This window comes from Terrapene carolina, unplaced genomic scaffold (assembly GCF_002925995.2).
Source record: "Terrapene carolina triunguis isolate 2854851 unplaced genomic scaffold, T_m_triunguis-2.0 Scaffold66, whole genome shotgun sequence".
In the NCBI taxonomy this organism is placed as follows: domain Eukaryota; kingdom Metazoa; phylum Chordata; order Testudines; family Emydidae; genus Terrapene; species Terrapene triunguis.
The window spans coordinates 70,425,251-70,444,193 of NW_020664417.1; the positions used below are offsets into that span (position 1 = coordinate 70,425,251).

Sequence of the window (18,943 nt, forward strand, 5' to 3'; positions counted from 1 at the left end):
ATAGATAAGGCTAAAGTAGTGCTTGTTGGCAGGGGGGAAGCATTTAGAGAAATAATATGCCATCTATTGAGGGTGGAGACACTCCATGTCTTTCCATCAAAATGGTTCATAGCCACAGGATCCTCCTGAGTTCATTATTGCTCTGAGACTAGCAGAAGTAGCCATTGTTGCCCTTCACCATGTGCAGCTGGGAAGGAGATTATAAGGTCCACATGGTGACTATAGCAATGGTCATCTATGCATTTGTCATTTCCATTTTATCCTAATCAGAACTCATTAAAATAGTTTTACTCTTGAAATTATATTTGGAAGTGCCAGCTGGTACAGACTACAGCTTCCCCTTTTTGAAGAGAAATGTGTGGCTTTGAAAAAGATACCTGGCTTTTTTATTTGCTGCTTACTGACAGACTGCTTGCTTGTCTTAAACCCAGTTTTAAACATAAAATTAGTTGTGAGATTCCTGTAGTTAGTATTTAAATTTGAGCACTTTGTGACCAGCAGCAGGGCTTCATCATTTGAGGGGCCCAGTCTTTGGCATTTGTTAGTGGTATCCCATCAGAGCTAGTCTTTTGACTTTCAGGGCGTGATGCAAGGTGCATTTATTTTATTTATCATTTGACTGTTGATTTTGCCAGTGACACATCTAATTTGTGTTAATATTTGTAATGGAAGTGCCTAGATAACATAAGTACCCTGGAAATTGGTACGTGTGGTTCCAACTTCAGGAAGGGCAGTGTACCTAACAGCTTCAGACTTCTGCATCGAGCTAGCTACTCCTTTCTGAATATTCACCCATTTCATAAGCTACAATATAGGTGCTTTGAGTTTGTTGAAGCAGTTTGACTTAAGACTTGAATTTCCTCCTTTGTTTAACAGACCAGTAGGGGACATTTTAGCGCAGATTCTTGGAGATTTTTTATGAATGTAAACATGGAATTTGCAAGGCTTACCTTTGTCTAGTAGAGGTTTATCTTAAGTACCTCGTATACTTAAATTTACAAGAAGATCTGAAACTTAGGTCCGTGTAACCAAATATCACTTCAACTAATGTCAGAAGAAAGCTGGCAAACCATGTGTAGTTTCTGCTTCATTGGGCCTATGTAGGGTGTTCATCTGTCAACATAGTAAAATGATGCGTGTAGTGTTATAAATTGTAAACACTGAATTGCTATCAAATAATAATATGCAGAAAAGTGAAACACTAGTAAAATGTTTCTTTATTTCCCATGGTTTTTTATAGGTTCCATCTAATAGATGTTTCAGCAATATGTTGCTGCTTTCTTTAACATGAGAAGTAACTTTAACCTTCTTACATTTGGTTCAGAGAGAGAATTCCAGAGATTTAGATTAACTTTTTAAAAAAGCTTTTTAAAAAAATTCTTCTTGGCTAATCAAACAATTTAACAGCATAATCCACAAAGGGCGCCTAGTTATATAAGGTGAGGGATATTGTTTAGACATACATTGTAGTAATTTTTTACTTTTGTTAAACATTGTTTTCCTCTTTTAAACAAAACTGTTAATTTCAGCCCTCTTTAGTATGAGGGCTATTTGGGGGATCTCTCAATAGCGAATACTGACATCTTTCAATTATACCAGCAGGGGTTGCTATAGTTTCCTGTTCTGAGAATATTTCATTGGATCACTAGCAGCTGGCCTAAAATTCTGCTGTTATAATTTCCTATTTTAATTAAACCTTCCCATAATTAGGGGTCATTTCACATATTTTAAATGAAATTTATGTTAAAATAAAATTGAGTTGTAAATGAATGGGCAGCATTAAATATTTTCTGTAGTTCAGAAACTAGATACTGCGGTACTATAGAAATGCACAAAATATGTTCTTCCAGCATTCACTCAGATTGAGAATAGTTCAGTGATTTTGAGTTCAGATGGAATTTTAACAAATTTTAAAATAAACTCTAAAATATTGGATTGAGTTCTCTCTGGTTCTTGAACATCCATGTTTATACTGCAAAGGTGTTTGTTCTCATTAGGTACAATGAAGCAAATCTTCCATATAATTGCATTAGTGATACGTGACATTAAAGCTTAATTGGCTTATTTAAAATATCTTGCACATCAATTTCTTTTAGATTGTGAAAATTGAAAAGGTCATGAGTGCAGTTTAATATTCCTGGGTGAGAGATTTCAATTTTAGTACAATTTGTAGAGAATTAATTAGGAAACATGACTAAAAGAAAAAGGGTGTTGAATGCAAATAAGGTTGTTACCTCAACTTCTGTACTCTAATGAACATGTATCATGGACTGTTGTGGAAATCCCTTTGGAAGTTCTGCAAGCACCCAGATTGGTTTTAAAAAGTAAAAATGATATCTGCTGTTTTATAGCTGGAAATAATTTAGTTGCCATGCAAAGTTTTTAAAATAAAATGAGTCTTTTCATGACTTTTTATTTTTGCCAACTTTTGCTTTGTAGGAGATTGATGAAGCCTGTAAGAGGATAAAGCGTGAAATTGATGATTTGGGTCCTGAAGTGGGTGACATCAAAATCATTCCATTATATTCCACGCTTCCCCCACAGCAACAACAGAGGATTTTTGAACCACCGCCTCCTAAAAAACCAAGTGGAGCAATAGGAAGAAAGGTAATAGTATCAGAAAATGTTTGTACCTTAGTGTGCTGTTTACTATCAAACTGGTTATAGTAGTAGGGGGGGATTAAATATAGTGCGTTTCCGTTGTTAATCTTAAATGTATTCAGACAGCAACAAATAGAAAGCTAGGTCTCAACTCTTATTTTGAAGCAGTCTTGAGCAATGTAATCAAATGTTTCTTAGGTTAAGGACTTACAGGGATGCTGTCAAATTAAATATTACATTTGCTTTGATATGCACTGGCTTTCAGTTTATTTCCGGGTGCAGTTCAAGGCACAGACTTCCACCTACAAAGCCCTGAATTGTTGAATGTTAAAGCTCTGAATCAGATGGGACCTGGCTATCAGAAAATGCTTTGCTCACGTAATACCGTGATAATTCAAATCAGCTGAAACAGGGTCTGACAAAATCCTTATTTTAAATGCTGTGGGTGGCCAGTTAATGGATCTTGAATGTGGAATTCGTTCTCAGAAGATCTGTTGATCTTCAAGGGATGCTGCTGTAAGGCAAGGTCTCTTGATTTTTATTTTTTCTAGTCTTTTAAGAATTCGATGGGTTACGATAAACAGTCAAATAATAATAATGGAAGTCAGCAGCTGTTTTTTCCTTCTCTGGGAAATACCCTGAATTGAGATCCCCTTTCCTTGATTATACCAACGCCTTTGGCCTATTGGGGTTACCATAAAACTGAAAAATTACATGTTACGACCTGAGATTGGAAGTTTTGGTGCATCTGGGTATAATTGACAATAGAAGTCACTTAATTTTCCACATAGATTAAAAAAAACTAAGGTCACCTAAATATTGGACCCTACACTGGGTATGTTAAATTGTAACATTCATAAAGTTGAACAGAAGATTTTGAAGGTCAAAGCTGAATCATTGTATGTGCTCTAGGCAGGGTTTGTTCCTTGATTATTGCCTTTTCAGTGCAGTACAGTGCATGTAGAATACTAGTGACAACTTCTTGTGCTCTGGATGAATAAATCACTTGTGCAAGGCAGCTTCAGATTTAAGATGAAGATGTCTGCTTATTTAGATTTAGGTGATCCAGAGGACTCCATCGCCCATATGGAGGAACATCAGGACAATGATGCAACAAGGAAAGATTTCTTTAAGACAGCTGATTTTTTGACTTAGTCCAGGAATCTACAAAGGTCACAATTGCCGTACCTGGGCCAGGAACACTCATCTAATAGGCTTGTTGTATCTTTGCACCTTATTTTTGGACCAGCTGCTAAGTGTGTCAAGACCCCCATGTACAACTGCTCTAGCTTCAAAAGGAATTGAGAACATTACCCTCTTCCTGGGCCATAACTTTTTAAGTTGGTAATGTTACTGTTACATGGAGTACTACTGGTGCGGGAAAAAATAACCTATTTGTACATACAGTTGTAATTGTGCAAATTTATGCACAGATTTGTACAGCCGTATATGAAAATGTCATTAGCCTGGATTAGATCATTAAGCTCCTTGAAGGTGTTCACACAGTGCCTACCAATGAAATGAATCAGGTTATCTTTCATCTCTTGCAAGCTGCGTGCAAGGCTTTTTAATGTACCTTTCCAACATTTTACACTTGGTTCACATTTTGAAGATTTTCTTTGCAACCATAAGGGCTATAAACTTCTTTAAAGGAAAACCTAGATTTGCGGCATCTCACTCTGTTATGGATGGTATTTGACTCTACGTGCTTACTCAGGCTTTTAAATCACTTGTAGACTTGTCCTCCAGCATACTTACCCTTCATATAGCTTTTTTTAGCTCATCATACTTTTAAGATATTTTATCAAAATCTAAACCATATATGCCAAGTTTTCTATTAACTCAAGATTAGATAAACAAGTTATCTGAAAATGATCCCCCTTAAAGAAGCAATGCTGCTTCGATGCCATCATGTTAGACTTTTCCAAGTGTTGTATTGATGTCTAATTACTCTGTTTAAAATCCTTTATATTAGAATCAAATTTTTAAGACTGTAAAACTTAAAAAAAGCACAAGTGATTTAGGAGTCCACATCACTTTTCAAACTGGATTTGGGCTCCTAAGTTACACCTCTACCCCGATACAACGCTGTCCTCGGGAGCCAAAAAATCTTACCGCGTTATAGGTGATACCGTGTTATATTGAACTTGCTTTGATCCACCGGAGTGCACAGCCCCGCCCACCCGGAGCGCTGCTTTTTACCGCGTTATATCCAAATTCATGTTATATCGAGTCACGTTATATCGGGGTAGAGGTGTACTTACATAGGTTTTTTTAAAAATTGCCAACAATTCCTAGTGGTTGCAAAGCAAATAAACACAATTTAATTGTCGTGATAACTCCAGTTCCTCTAAAATGATTAGATTTTGCAGTCACATTTTAAAAGGTTTGGTATTATTAATTAAGCATTTCATTATAGAAAGAAGGAATCTCACTATATTACACAAGTGTAATATGTTAAATTCAGGTATATTTAATATATTTTAAATTCAGGTCTGAAAGTTGTAGGGCTTACTTCTTTAATGAGCCTAACATTTAGCAAAGCTGTAGTCAAACTGGAGAGAGACTAAACTGTTGTATCCCTTGGTGTAACCCTAGAGAAAATCAGTAAATATCTTTGTTGTACGTCCCCAGTGCTGGTATAAACACAAAGTACAGTCCCGTTACTTGTTTTTATATTTTTTAATAAAGGGTGATTAGATCTATTCCCTTGCAATTACTGAATAAACTGTTACCTGGTGTTTGGGCAAGGATAAGCATGTTTTCCTTCAGATCAGTATGCCAGAGATCTGCTGCCATATGTGCTATTCATGCTTTCTCATGGAAGGTAGGGGGTGCCGGAACAATTTTTATAGTGGTGGTGCTGAGAGCCATTGAACCAAATTGTAAACCCTGTATATAATGGAATCCACTTCAAGCCAGCCACACCTCCAGCATCCCTAGTTCCAGCACCTATAATGGAAGGATACTTTGCATTTCCTATTAGTTGATTGCTTTTCACTGATGGAATTCTTCATCTTAAATATATATTAAAAACAGAATGGTTTTTATAACACATTTGGCATAAATGAGAAGAGAACTCTGGTCATATATCATGCAATTCTACTCTTGTCAATTAACCTGTATAAATAGAGCACACCAGAATTGAAATCCTAAGTTGTTTTATTGTCATGAACAGTTTCAAATTAATTGGAGGCATTGGGTAAAGCCATTGTATATAGAAATAATCTAATAGTCAAATAAATAACTAAATTAAACAAGTCTCTAAAAAGAAAATTATGTGAAGCAAATTGTTAAATAGGTATTTAAATATCAAGTTAATAGAACCACTTTGTAATTACAAAACCAGGTAAATTGTTAAATAGTCATAACTTATATTTTGTGTAATTTAGCACTGATTTATTCTTTTAATTTCAAAACAACTTTTCATGCGTTAACTTCCATTTTGGTTTTAAGTGTAGGATTTTTTCAAAGGCTTTTACATACGTAAAACAGCAGTTAAGTACATATGCTTATAATTTAGTTTCATGTGACATTTACAGTAGAAAACTTATGGGTTTGGACTATGGAAGGTTTGGGCAGTGCATATTTTTTTCACCTGATATGCTGAGTGGCATCTTTGGAGATTGTGACATGCAATAACTATTACTGGGTCTATATGGACTGAGCACATAGCAGCAAGGTGAGCCCATAGAATTTTCATCAGAAGAAGTGCCTTAATTGGCAATAGGCTCTTCTGGGGAATATTAAATGTTATGGGTAGAGCCAACGGCTTCCACTCCCAATTGGGACTTTCGGAATGTGGGCACGGATGCCGAGCACATCTGCAGAGCTAAAAAATGTTATGCATGTTAGGCTCATATGAAAATGTATTTATAATAATTAAGTATCTCATAGCAAGCTGGGTCAGGGTGTGTGTGTAGTTTATGGAGGTGGATTAATTTAACCCTTTAACACAGACACTAGTTTAATTTACATTTTAAATGATTAATAGAATTAATGTGAAAATGAATCAAGCTGTTCTGTCATAATTTATTTTAATTTGTGCAAGTATTTATGGCTTTTATTTAAGTGGCGAGTTTGTACTGATGACATCTGGATGAATGTTTTCATTTTTGTTTGAACAGTTCTATATAACGTATTGTTTCTTGTTTGAGTTTGATACAATTCCAGTTCAGTACAGAAATATTTTTCTACCTCTGTATTATTTTAACTGTGTAGTAGCATTTAGAGTGTGGGCTTGCATAGAAATCTTGCTGGGAAGAGATAGCTGGGGTAATGAGTAGCAAAGTGGTTAGGGGAAGGGAGCTGGAGGGCTATACCCGGTCACTGACTTTGTTCCTATCTGGGACAAATATAGTTTGCCTCAAGTTCCTAATCCATCAAATATAGATATTTGCCATTATAAAATACTTTGCAATTCACAGGTGAAAGGCATGTTTAAATTCCCTTGGTGTTACGCTGGAGACGTTCTAGAGATGTTTCTTTTGTGGTTAAACAAGTAAAAAAAAAAAAAAAACTCACGTAAAAGAACAACTTTTAACTTCATTTATTTACAATCACTGTAGTTCGATGACAACTTAATGTTTTGTGGTGGAGTGTGTTCCACTTAATTCTTATACATACAGGTATAATTTAAGTGAATGGAATCTTGGCATGAAAATCAGTTTGACTTTAACACAAGTTGGACTTTAAATGTCCAACTGTTTTATTGCAGTAATTTTAAAAATATGAGCACAAAGGTGATATTTGGACATATGATGATTCTGTTATTTTTAAAACGGAGTAATTAAACATGGACATTTCTGGATTTTACTTACCAAGATCTTAATTCAGGATTCTGTGATTGTTAATAGAGGATTTCATTAGTACCTATAGGAGGGAAAGAAATGCAGAAAATATTCAGAACCCTGAATTCAGGTCTTGACTGGGGAAAAGCTTCATATTTGTACCCTCTGTAGTACGTTATGTAACACATGATTGCAATTCTAGTCAACTAGTTTTCACTGATTTTATACATTTTTGAATCCTTTAGGTAACATTCATTTTAATAGATTTGTACCTGCAATGTGTGAAACAGATGTGTAAAGCCATGATTAACATCAGTATGAAGTATTAGCTCTTGGAACTTTATTTGTAAACTAGCACGTTTTTTAACTATATTGAGTTTTCAATGGGGAAAACAAGGGAGAGAGGGGAGTTCTTAGTGGACAAAATCAGGGCTTTCTCATCAGCAGAATGCCAGTTTATAGGTTCCAGTGAGATTTATTCTTGTTTGTGACTGTGCTAAGTCACAGCTCTAAATGGTGGTTAACGTAGTGAAACTGAGAATTAGCTCTCAAGACTTCAAAAAGCTAGTGTGGATACTGAATTGCTGCTCTCATCGTAGCTGCATGTATTATTGCATGTTTAAGTTGTTTATATTTACTATAGTATCTGTATCTTGATGTACAAATTTTCATGTTTTGTTTTTCAATAGGTTGTCGTATCCACTAATATTGCTGAAACATCATTAACAATAGATGGTGTTGTGTTTGTGATTGATCCTGGATTTGCTAAGCAAAAGGTAAATATGTGCTGTCTTAACCTAAATGGCTTCTTGCTTAATTAGGGCAGAAAATGTTTGGGAACCTAACTTGCACATAACTCTGTTATTTCTACAAATATTTAATGTCTTTTGTAAAAGAGAAATCTCATCTTGTGAGGAGTAGATTAGGCCTTTGGTGTTCTGGCTGTGAACGTCTCTACTTTTGCCTGACCAACTGAAAACAGGAACAGAGACTTCCATGTTTTCTTTTCCCTGACCCCCCTTTCCCTGTTATGTAATATTACCAATAGCAGTGCAGGATTTTGTTTCTAGAGCTCTTACATAAAATGTTTTTCTTTACCATATGGCTCAGCAGTAGCCAAATGAAACTGATTTAGTTTTTCACTTTGCTTCTATTGTGTTTTATTTGTGAGGGAGCGGGGGTGTTTGGTCAGAGATTTGGGGTTTTTTTGCACCGGTGCCCAGGACAGGTATGGGGTGAAGGAGCAGTAGCACAGGTTCAGTCTCTGTAGAAAGGAGGGGTGAAAGATGTGGGCTAACCAAGTGGACAAATAGCAGTGCAACAGAGTTCAGGACACATGTTTGTAGGGGCTGAAAGTGCAGCGGTGGCAGCACATTCACCTATCGAAGGAAAGCTTTACCTTGTTGCTTTCTACAGGAAACTCAGGCCATTTGAAGGAGCTGTCACTGGACTGAAAATTAGTGTCCAGTCCTACTCAATCAAAAGGAAAATTACTGTTGTGTGTTGACTTCAGAGATGAGGGGCAACAAAAGAGGTCTAACTTGCATTATAGACTTGCTCCAACCCTCTCCTTTTAATTATTCATACTTTTCTGAAATTCTTGGGCTGGAATGGTCGTCTTAGTCTCAAGTCCAGAAATGATTTTTTGAAAGTTTGAGCAAATGCAGTTCATCCATTATTGAGATTTCCACGTTTTAAGAAAAATCATGAAAGTTCCTTCTGTGCAGTCAAATATCGTACATGCATAACTCAAAAGTGGTTGGATTGATTATTTGATTTCTGCCTGTTTTTCCATCTGAGATTTAAGCAAAAGCTGTGTTTGAAAAAATAGGTCAAGTTTTAAGTTGCATGTTCAAATATTTTCACTTATATACAGTAGGACTGTGCTTGTGGCTTATTAATCAAAAGTTATAGCAGTCAAAAACATTGGAATGTTGTGAAGTGCTTCAGGTTTTTTTAAATCAATCTAAATCCTGAGGGTGCCTTACAATCTGGCCCAGAGTTTGTCTTCTCATTTCATTGAGAGAGGGTGGCTTTGGCTATGTCTCACTGTGTGAAGGAGGCATCAGCCCATACAGAACTAGATCATAAAATTGAAGATCCATTGGCATTTTTTCAAATTTAAAAAATAATAATTCCATGCAAAAACAACCCTTGTTTTGATGCAGCATTAAAGTAGAGAAATTCATCACTAAAAGTCAGCAAATTCAGTATTCAAGTGAAAAGGTAAAAGGTAACATTCTACTACTAATAAAAATACCTAGCTCTTCATCATTAGCTCTCAAAGCACTTTACAAAGATCCAACTTACAGATGGGAAATAAGGAGGTAAAGTGCTTTACCTGAGGTGTCACAGCAGGACAGTGGCTGAGCCAGGAATAGAACCCAAGCCTCCTGAGTACTAGTCCAGTGCTCCAGTGAGTAAGCCACACTGTCTCCCTAGTTTACTTCTACTTCTACTTCAAAATATAGTCTCTTGAGAGCCTTAAAAATCATTGTGAAATAAACTGTAGAGCAGAGACTAGTTTATAATATAACCCTATATGTAAGTTGTAGTAATTTTTACATTTTTGTCTTGATTATTTTTTAGTCTTGATCTACAAAACAAACTACCGTATATACTCGTTCATTAGCCCGTTTGTTTATAAGCCGACCCCCCAAAATGGTTAGGTAAAATAGCAAAAACTGTATGACCCTTTCATAAGCCTACCCTATATTTCAGGGGTTGGAAAACTTTGGCTCCCTGCCCGTCAGGGTAAGCTGCTGGCGGGTTGGGACATTTTGTTTACTTGGAGCGTCTGCAGGCATGGAGCCCCGCAGCTCCCTGTGGCTGCGGTTCGGCGTTCCCAGCCAATGGGAGCTGCGGGAAGTGGCGCCCTTTTCGGCAGCTCCCATTGGCTGGGAACGGCGAACTGTGGCCACAGGGAGCTGGGGGGCTCCCTGCCTGTAGACACTCCAGGTAAACAAAATGACAATGTATTAGATATTCAATTCAATGATTCCATAGAGCAGGTGTCGGCAACCTTTCAGAAGTGGTGACCCGGGGTTCTATCCATCCAGGCCGGCAGCGGGCTGAGCGGGGCCAGCGGCGGGGACGCAGCAAGGTGCCACAGTAAATCAGCTCGCGTGCCGCCTTTGGCACGCATGCCATAGATTGCCGACCCCTGCCGTAGAGTTTAAAATCTCAAATTTTGGTGTAGACCCGTTTATAAGCCGACCCCTGCTCTTTGATGCGTTATTTTTTTACCAAAAATATTCGGCTTATGTGCGAGTATGTACGGTAGCTTTGAAGAAAACATGTTCAGTAGTTTAATATTATATTTGTGAATGTTTAAAGCTATTGAGTTGAAGAATATATATATATTTTATTTAGCTCAATTCACACCTTAGAGCAGCTTAGATCATGGGGCCTTCTCTTTAGATGTCCATAACTTTATAACTACTGAACTAATTTTTGTGTACATCATCCTAACATAGATTTTAAACAAAAATTCAAGCAAGTCTGCAGACTACATGTATTGTATCTAGTGTAAAGAAAGTTCTTTAATTTCCAGTTTGTATTTTGTACTACATGACAGATTACTTACGTTTTAAAATATAGTCTTGCTTTACGTCATCAGCACAGTTTTACAAGTTTTTGATTTCCTGACCCCTCGGTACTTGATTATCCAATCTTATAATTACATTGAGGCTATCTGTTTTTGCATGGAATTATTTGAGCACCAGCAGTGTGTTTAGCACTATATAGAACAAATGGGAGACATTAGTCCTGCCATGAGAATCTTACAATCTAAACATACACACATGAAAAGTGGACAGGGAGCCTAGCTGGAAAAGATGTTAACAAATGAGTTGAAAAGTAAACATTTCTTAGTTTAGACAGGCAAATGTATTTGAACCTTTCCATTACCAATCCAGTTGTTTTCTGTAGCCAGAAAGTTTCTCTGACATTAATGAATGCACATAATCTTTCAGTTAGAAGCAGTGTTTGAAAATTTAGGCTAATATCTTTTTATTTCCTTCATAGCATTTTTACCTATGTGTGTGTGTTACTTTTCTTTTCCCTGCTTCGGATTCCACTATTACATAGGTATACAATCCTCGTATTAGAGTTGAATCTCTATTGGTGACAGCGATCAGCAAAGCATCTGCTCAGCAGAGAGCTGGCCGTGCTGGTCGTACTAGGCCAGGCAAGTGCTTCAGGCTTTATACGGAAAAGGCGTACAAAACTGAAATGCAGGTAAGATTACTTGAATGTAGAATCTCAAAAATTGCTTTACCATGTAAGAAACCTGCAAAAACTGGCAAAACACCCCCTCTCCACTCCCACACCCCCTCTCCACTCCCTCACCCCTCCCCCCCCCAAAACCCTAATAACTCCACCCATCACAAAAACAAAAAGTGGAACAAAGTACAACTCCATAACCCACAGAATTTAAAAAGAAAGTGCTCAAAGAAAAGATATTACCTCGCCCACTTTGTCTCACTTTTACCAGATATTGCCAGGGTGTTTAAGTTTGATGGAAAGGCGGGAGAATTAAAAGCAAAGTGGAAAACAAACTTGTTTTTTGTTTTTTGGGCCAGGACAACACCTACCCTGAAATTCTGAGATCTAATTTGGGATCTGTGGTGTTACAGCTGAAAAAACTCGGTATAGATGACTTGGTGCACTTTGATTTTATGGACCCACCAGGTATGAATTTGATATCAGGTTTGTTTAGAATTATATCTTGTGGATGTATTTTTGTAAGTAGTTTACTTTGTTACTCTAGAATATTTTAATTTCAGTGGATATTGTGTAAGTAGAGACTAATAAAATGAACTACCATTCTATCTGCTAGTTGTATTTTAACTATTTTGTGATTACCCATAAACAGCTTTCTCCGGTTATCCTGATTTTTAGTGCTCACCCTTTTGTTACCTCCTCTCTTCCCTCCCCCCCAAAAAGCCCCAATAACAAAACACAACTCATCTTTCTGTCATTGTTTGCATGAGTGCTTTCTTCTTTATTTAAGCAAGGAATTCCACAACATGCCCCCTGTTTGGAGAGGATAAGGCAAAATCAAATCATCTGTGTTAGAAAACCTATTAGTTTAGTTAATGAGGTTTTTTTTTACTTAACACCTTGATTACACAATCTGATTGCACATCAATTAACAATCTCATGTAAATAAAATTGGCCAGTACTTTTAAAGTTTAATGCACACTTTGGCATATTGAAGCATAAAATGAAAGTTCCAGCTCAATTGTGAATTTAATTTTTGTAAACCTTTAAAAATTTAAAAGAAGCCAGTTCATGTTGCTACTTAAATATCAGTCTGGGCGCTGATTTTTAAAATGATACATGGCAGTATTTTTAAGTCCTTGTTAAGCATTGGAATACAGTCATACAAATAAGTCAGAATCCTTGTTCCCATGCAGGAGGTGTGCATAATGGTAAATAGTATTACTTTATACTTTGTATACATTCATAGAGAATAGAGGACAAGTATAGCATTTTTGTAGGAGCAGAGGATGTTTGTTGAGACTGCAGGCATCTAAAGTTCTTTTTTTTTTTTTTTTAAAGTCTGGCCTAAAATAGTGTGGTATTCAAAAAGTGACTTTGGACTGACTTTGTACGAAACTAAAGGAAGGGGAAGACACGTCAGCGCACTTGGTATAATAAAATATGTCCATGTCACTAAATATTTGACACTGTTCATACCAATTGTGACTGGATTCTGAAAAGTGCTTTTTAAAAACAAAGCTTAGCCTGCAGATTAAGTATCCTTCGCAATAAAAATTGAGGTTCTTGTTGGTGAAGATGCCAAACTTTTACTAACATAATTTTTGCGAAAGAATGACAAAACTATCAAGAAACAGGGTGGAGATGTAATATTTAATTTTGAGCAAGGTAAATTTAATACATTCTTAATTACTAGGGTGAACAGATAGCAGGTGTAAAAAATCAGGATGGGGGTGGGGGAGTAATAGGTGTCTATATAAGAAAAAGCTCCCAAAATCGGGATTGTCCCTATAAAATCAGGACATCTGGTCACCCTATTAATTAGTAAAGCAATAGTTAAACCATGCCCTCTGACACAGCCTTTTTGCAAGTTACAGCAAATACAGAGCTTCTTGCCATGTCTCATATGTATGGACCTGTTGGCGTGCACTTTCTCTCTGTAGACCCAGAAACACTTTCATTTTAAAAAAACACATTTTCAAATGCGCCAAGTTAAAGAGAGAATAGTAAGAATTAAGCTTAGGCTTTCTAGTAGTAAAATTTTTGAAGTTCATTACAGTTGAAACCCAGACATCATGATAAACTTGTAGCCATCTTTAATAGGGTAAATTAGCTCACTTAAAAAAAGGCTTTGAATCTTGTGTAGAAATCTCCGATATCAAACTTTGAGTATTATGTGATTCATTGGTTGCTAGATCTCTATAATGCATTTGGTGACCGCTTGTGTTCTGAATTTGGTCCACTACAGAAAGAAAAATGATATTGTGTATAATAGTTTGTACTTTGTCACATTGTTGCTTACTAAAGGCAGCTTAACTAATAGAGTGTTTTTCTTTCAGCTCCTGAAACTTTGATGAGAGCCCTAGAGCTTTTGAATTATCTAGCCGCTTTAAATGATGATGGAGACCTGACTGAATTGGGATCCATGATGGCTGAATTTCCACTGGATCCACAGCTGGCTAAAATGGTTATTGCAAGTTGTGACTACAACTGTTCTAATGAGATCCTATCTATTACTGCCATGTTGTCAGGTAATAGCAGGGGGAGGGAAAGAGATGCCAAACAAAGCCCAGCTCTCCAGTTTGAGAAAACATTTTAGTTTTCCAACATCCGTACATATAAATTATTACAAACATACCTTTTAATAAAGCTAGAATTGTGCCTTTCGAAGCTTATTGTATAGAATTATTCAGTAGTGGGTTAAAATTTAGAAATGAAATTAACACTTACTAAAGCATGCACTATGCATGAAATGGTGAAACAAGAATTTGACTTCCTAGATTGTAGCTAAAATATATTGATTTTTTTTTTTTTTTTTTTTTAATATGGAAGAATTCTAGGCCATTGGAACAGAAATGTCTATTGCTTTGCTTAGTACGGAAGAATTCCAGGCCATTGGAACAGAAATGTCTATGAGGATTGTTGTCCATTTCTGTTGAGGACTAGGAGTATCAGTTCGGCCATTTTCTTTTTAACATCCCCAATCTAATTTGTGGTATTCCTTTACATAATTTGTAAACCCAACTCTTCCCAAAGTGACCTGATTTTTAAAAAATTAATTACTAACCTTAAACTCAGATAAATGAAATACTACATAAATTTCCCAAGTTTTCAAAGTAAAAGGGAAAGTCAAAAAGGGTAGTGACATATTATTGCAAAAATGGAAAAGGAAATTTCATTCTATAACACATTTAATGGATATGTCTGCGCAGCTATATTTTGCTGCTGCAAAACATGAATGTTAGTATGCCGTAGCAGAGCTGCTTGTCAAGTAATGTGTCTTCTGAGGGGAAAAAAACAAGAAGTCAAGTGGGTTCCATGTTTAAATCCCCAATTATATAGAACGATTGACTTTATGCTCAGTCTTAACAAGATGACAGCAAGTTTTAGTCCATTGTGGTGCTGAGGATATTAATATTGGTTCTTACCATTTACAGACTTGTTTACAATACAGTTTTACTTCTGATCCTTCTTGAAATGGTTCAAGCTTAATGTAGATGATTAGAAAAATGTTTTGGCTAAGTGTAAAATCTTGCTTTAGTTTAGTCTTGCAGCGTATTAATGATGTGAAAGTTTTGTAAGCACAAGCTAAAATGTTTGCAGAGTTTTTTGACTGTTCAGACTCAGAGCAGATGGGCAGGGCAGAATCTAATCATTTTTAACTAAATTGTAGCCTTATTTGCGGAGGTGGTGGTAGGTTGGTGCCTGCCTTTTCTGTCACTTTTTCCTTTCCCCTTCCTACCCACCCCAAAAGTTATACTAAGGAGAGAGTGTCAGGCAAATAAACTTTTGAATTTAATATCTTGCCTTTTGTTTTCTACTGAGTATGTTAGGGGTTATCTAGATGAATAGTACACAGCAATCTGGGGTGTAACTCTACAGGACACTAGCATGTTACACACTTAACTGTCTGTGTGGTCCCTGCTACCATACAATAGAAGTTTCTTAGGGGACATTGACCTGCTGCTATTTCAAAGCTGAGGGCACCCTAGGAAACTTCTAGTGGGAGATAGTGGGGTCCACACAGAGAGTTAGCATGTGGCATGTAGTGCGCTGTAGATTTACACCCCAGTTTGTTGTGCATTATCTGTTTGTCTAGACAAGACGCCTTTTTTTTTCTTCTATATATCTTTCTCCCCTCCAAGCCTGCATTTAATAATATCACCACCATCTATTGGGATAAATAATAATATATAGAAAGCTGGCCGCTTAGGGTGGTCTCTTTCTTGGATGTAGTTAAACTACTGTTTGTTAAAACCAAAAATCTCAAAAAGTTCTACAAGGCAAACAGCTGGGCTGGTGACAACATGTTGCAGAAAGCACCTGTAGGAGCTGTCCAGAATCAATTCAGAGATTAGCTGTTTGGATTAAATGGAAGAACTAAATACCAAAAAGGAGGAAGGGATAGCAAAATTATTGAACACAATAGCAAATAAGTTAGTTAAACCTTCATACAATAAGTTCCTTTTACAAAAGGCTGTTTTGAGGAGTGTGAAGGCTTATTTAAACTAGGTAAAGCGAGGGCATTGCATATTATTCATCCTTAACTCACTGTTTTGAATACTTTGTAGCACTTGCTAAATTGCAGGCTTCTGGAAAACTCTGCCACATCTAGGAAAAACAGTGAGTCAGTGGAGTGACAGCATAATTAAGAATTTGTTTTTATTAGCTCAAGTTAGACTTACCTTTTTAAATTTTTTTTAATTTCCTTTATTTTCAAATATGGGACTTTAAAGATGTGGGGTTGTGGAAGAAACATCTTCATTTACATTGTATTTGATCCATTGGTCTTTCAGATTTGTTACCATGTGAATTGAAGAGTAAGGTTCTTCCACTAACATTGCTGTTACAATGTCCACCTTTTATTGGAATTTCATGCAGTATTCAACTTGTACAGTATAGCTGGTCTTTAAATTTAGCATTTACTAGCTTTTATGAGAGATACAAATCAAAAGGTCCTTGTCTGTGTTACAGACAAATGATATCTAGAATAGTGTTTCTAATTAGGTTTGTGGGATTTAGTTGTGAAAAAGTGCAAAACGTCCCAAGTGACTGGAAAAATAAAGAACATAGGCCTTCAGGGCTCTCCTTTCAGCATGTTTCATAGCATTAAATTAACTTAGACACACAAAACCTTATGATGCTGTCTACTTAAAGAAAAACCAAACTCTGTGTTTTTTTTTTTTTTTTTAAATGAGGTGAAGACCTTGTATAACAACTTCCAACCTCATGAATTAAGATTAGTGTTGCAAACCTATCAAAATGGGGTGGCTGCTTATAAAATGTTGACAGACCATAGAACTAAGTGATGCTACAGTAAATATTTGTGCACTTAAATTGTCCATTCATCTGTTAGATTTTTGGCACTTAATTTCTGGTTTTGAATTAAAAGTCAAAGCATGCTTTAGGGATAAAATCATGTGTATAAGAGAAACTGAGGATAGGCAGAATTCATCAACTTCAGAGTGGGAGTTTTATTTCAAATAGTGCCAAAGGGCGGTTTAACCTTCCACCACTACCGCTAACATCATGACTTGGACTTCTTGATACTTTCTCATTCACATAAGTTTCTGTGCACCAGTGCTGATAGCAATACCTACTGAGGATGACAGAATACATATAAGGTTGAAATTACCTAGCAGCAGACTAGTAGTAAAGTTTCACCAGCTGCACTAGTGCAATATAGTTTGAAAACTCGCTTCTGCACTTCTGTCCATACAGAGCCTCTCCGAAAAAAACTTCCTCTTAGACATTTATTGTCACTTCGATACTGGTGTGTGGTACAGCTATCAGCACTGGGTCTTGAACTGAGATCTGTTGAGCCTTCTAGTATATTTAGGCAATCTTGATGGCCTTCAGAATAGAGATTTTGATGCCTACATATAGTTCTAGTCAAAATAATCAGGTACTCTGTAGCTTTGAAACCCTCTTGTCTTACAGATGTGGTTAGGTGTTGATGTACCAAATCAAGGTAGTAAACAGTCCAAGATGCAGTTGGAGGCCATCCTGCCCTGCCCTATGCTCTGTGAACTGACCTAGCTAGGCCTTGTTCCTCTATCTGTGAATGCGTGACTCATCGATATGGGCGTTTGTGTTGGGCCCATACCAACCTTGTTTAGTCCCACAGTGTTTTGTTCGCCCCACGGAAGCCAAGAAAGCAGCAGATGAAGCCAAGATGAGGTTTGCCCACATAGATGGAGATCATTTGACCTTACTGAATGTCTACCATGCTTTCAAACAAAGTAAGTGTAAACATAAGCATTTATATAATATGCATTAACTCTTAATATTACCATCCTCTATGCCTGGTGTCAAGTGTGAATTAAGCGATCCTATTTCAAAGTACCAGTTTGTTATATAACACAGTATTTTTAAATAAATTTTTTAAATAAATGTTATCACGCGAGGAAAAATTGGCATATTTTTAACAATACTATCTCTCTTACCTTTGAACCAGGAAGTAATCTCATTGATCTGGAAGACTGACTTATTAAGACCTGAACTCATGTCTGCTGCCTAGTTGTATGTTCTGACTACCAGTTCCCCTCCTGCTTCTGCTAGATCTGCTCCCTGGGTTTCCTCTGTGCTTTTCTGAATTGGCTTAGGCACTGAGTTTTTCAGGTGGCAGATGCAGATAGTCTAAGAAGCTATTTTAAGACTATTTTAGAGTTTTATAAAATGTTGGGGTTGTTTCTGATGTTTCTTTACCTGTAAAATTAGATGCCACCGTTCTCACAAGTCCACCTGTTGAGCTGAGAGGGAGAGAGAATAAAACCTTTACATGTAAAATCCCTTTAAGAGAGACTTGAAATAGCACATCTGTATCCCTCAAAAAAAATTTTTGTTTTAAAGTTGGGTATCTTGGTCTGTCCCAGGTCTTGAGGTGAGTGCTGGGTAGCCTTGGACAGGCATATGAAGGAATCTACTCTTTCCAGGCATATGAAATATCAGGCGTAGAAAACCTGAATTTTGCTTGCCTTGGGCAGAGGGTAATGTCTCCAGGGAGTTTTGAGGAGGGGATATTTCAGATTTTGGGGGAGGACAGGAGCATTTCTGGGACCAGGTTGATTTGGGGGAAAAGGCTGGTTAGGGGGCTGGAATGTTGGAATAAGTCTCAAGGAGATTAATTGTTGGAAGAGCATAGGTGACATGTCTATAGTGAATGGTAAGTTTATCACATGACTCTGTAATTTATCACATGGATATCACTTGTACATATACGGTTTGTATGTGTATATACAAATACAGTATCCTCTCCTCCAAAACCATCACTCGTTTTGTTCAAAAATATTTTGGCAGTTTGAGCAAGATCAAAATGACAGAGAGAA

General features: G+C 36.7%; 1 protein-coding gene across 2 annotated transcripts in view; it reads left to right on the forward strand.

Moving 5' to 3' along the window:
• The window catches only part of DHX15 (DEAH-box helicase 15), a 64,972-nt gene that overhangs the window by 34,754 nt on the left and 11,275 nt on the right, over positions 1-18,943 (forward strand). For both annotated transcript variants that reach the window (XR_002909070.3, XM_024217133.3), the window contains exons 6-11: positions 2,440-2,607; positions 8,081-8,167; positions 11,481-11,630; positions 11,975-12,083; positions 13,955-14,146; positions 17,735-17,857. Coding sequence is in view for 1 of the 2 variants with exons in the window: in XM_024217133.3 (XP_024072901.1) it covers positions 2,440-2,607; positions 8,081-8,167; positions 11,481-11,630; positions 11,975-12,083; positions 13,955-14,146; positions 17,735-17,857 (829 nt within the window). In the remaining variant the exon portion in view is untranslated. The remainder of the gene's footprint in view (positions 1-2,439; positions 2,608-8,080; positions 8,168-11,480; positions 11,631-11,974; positions 12,084-13,954; positions 14,147-17,734; positions 17,858-18,943) is intronic.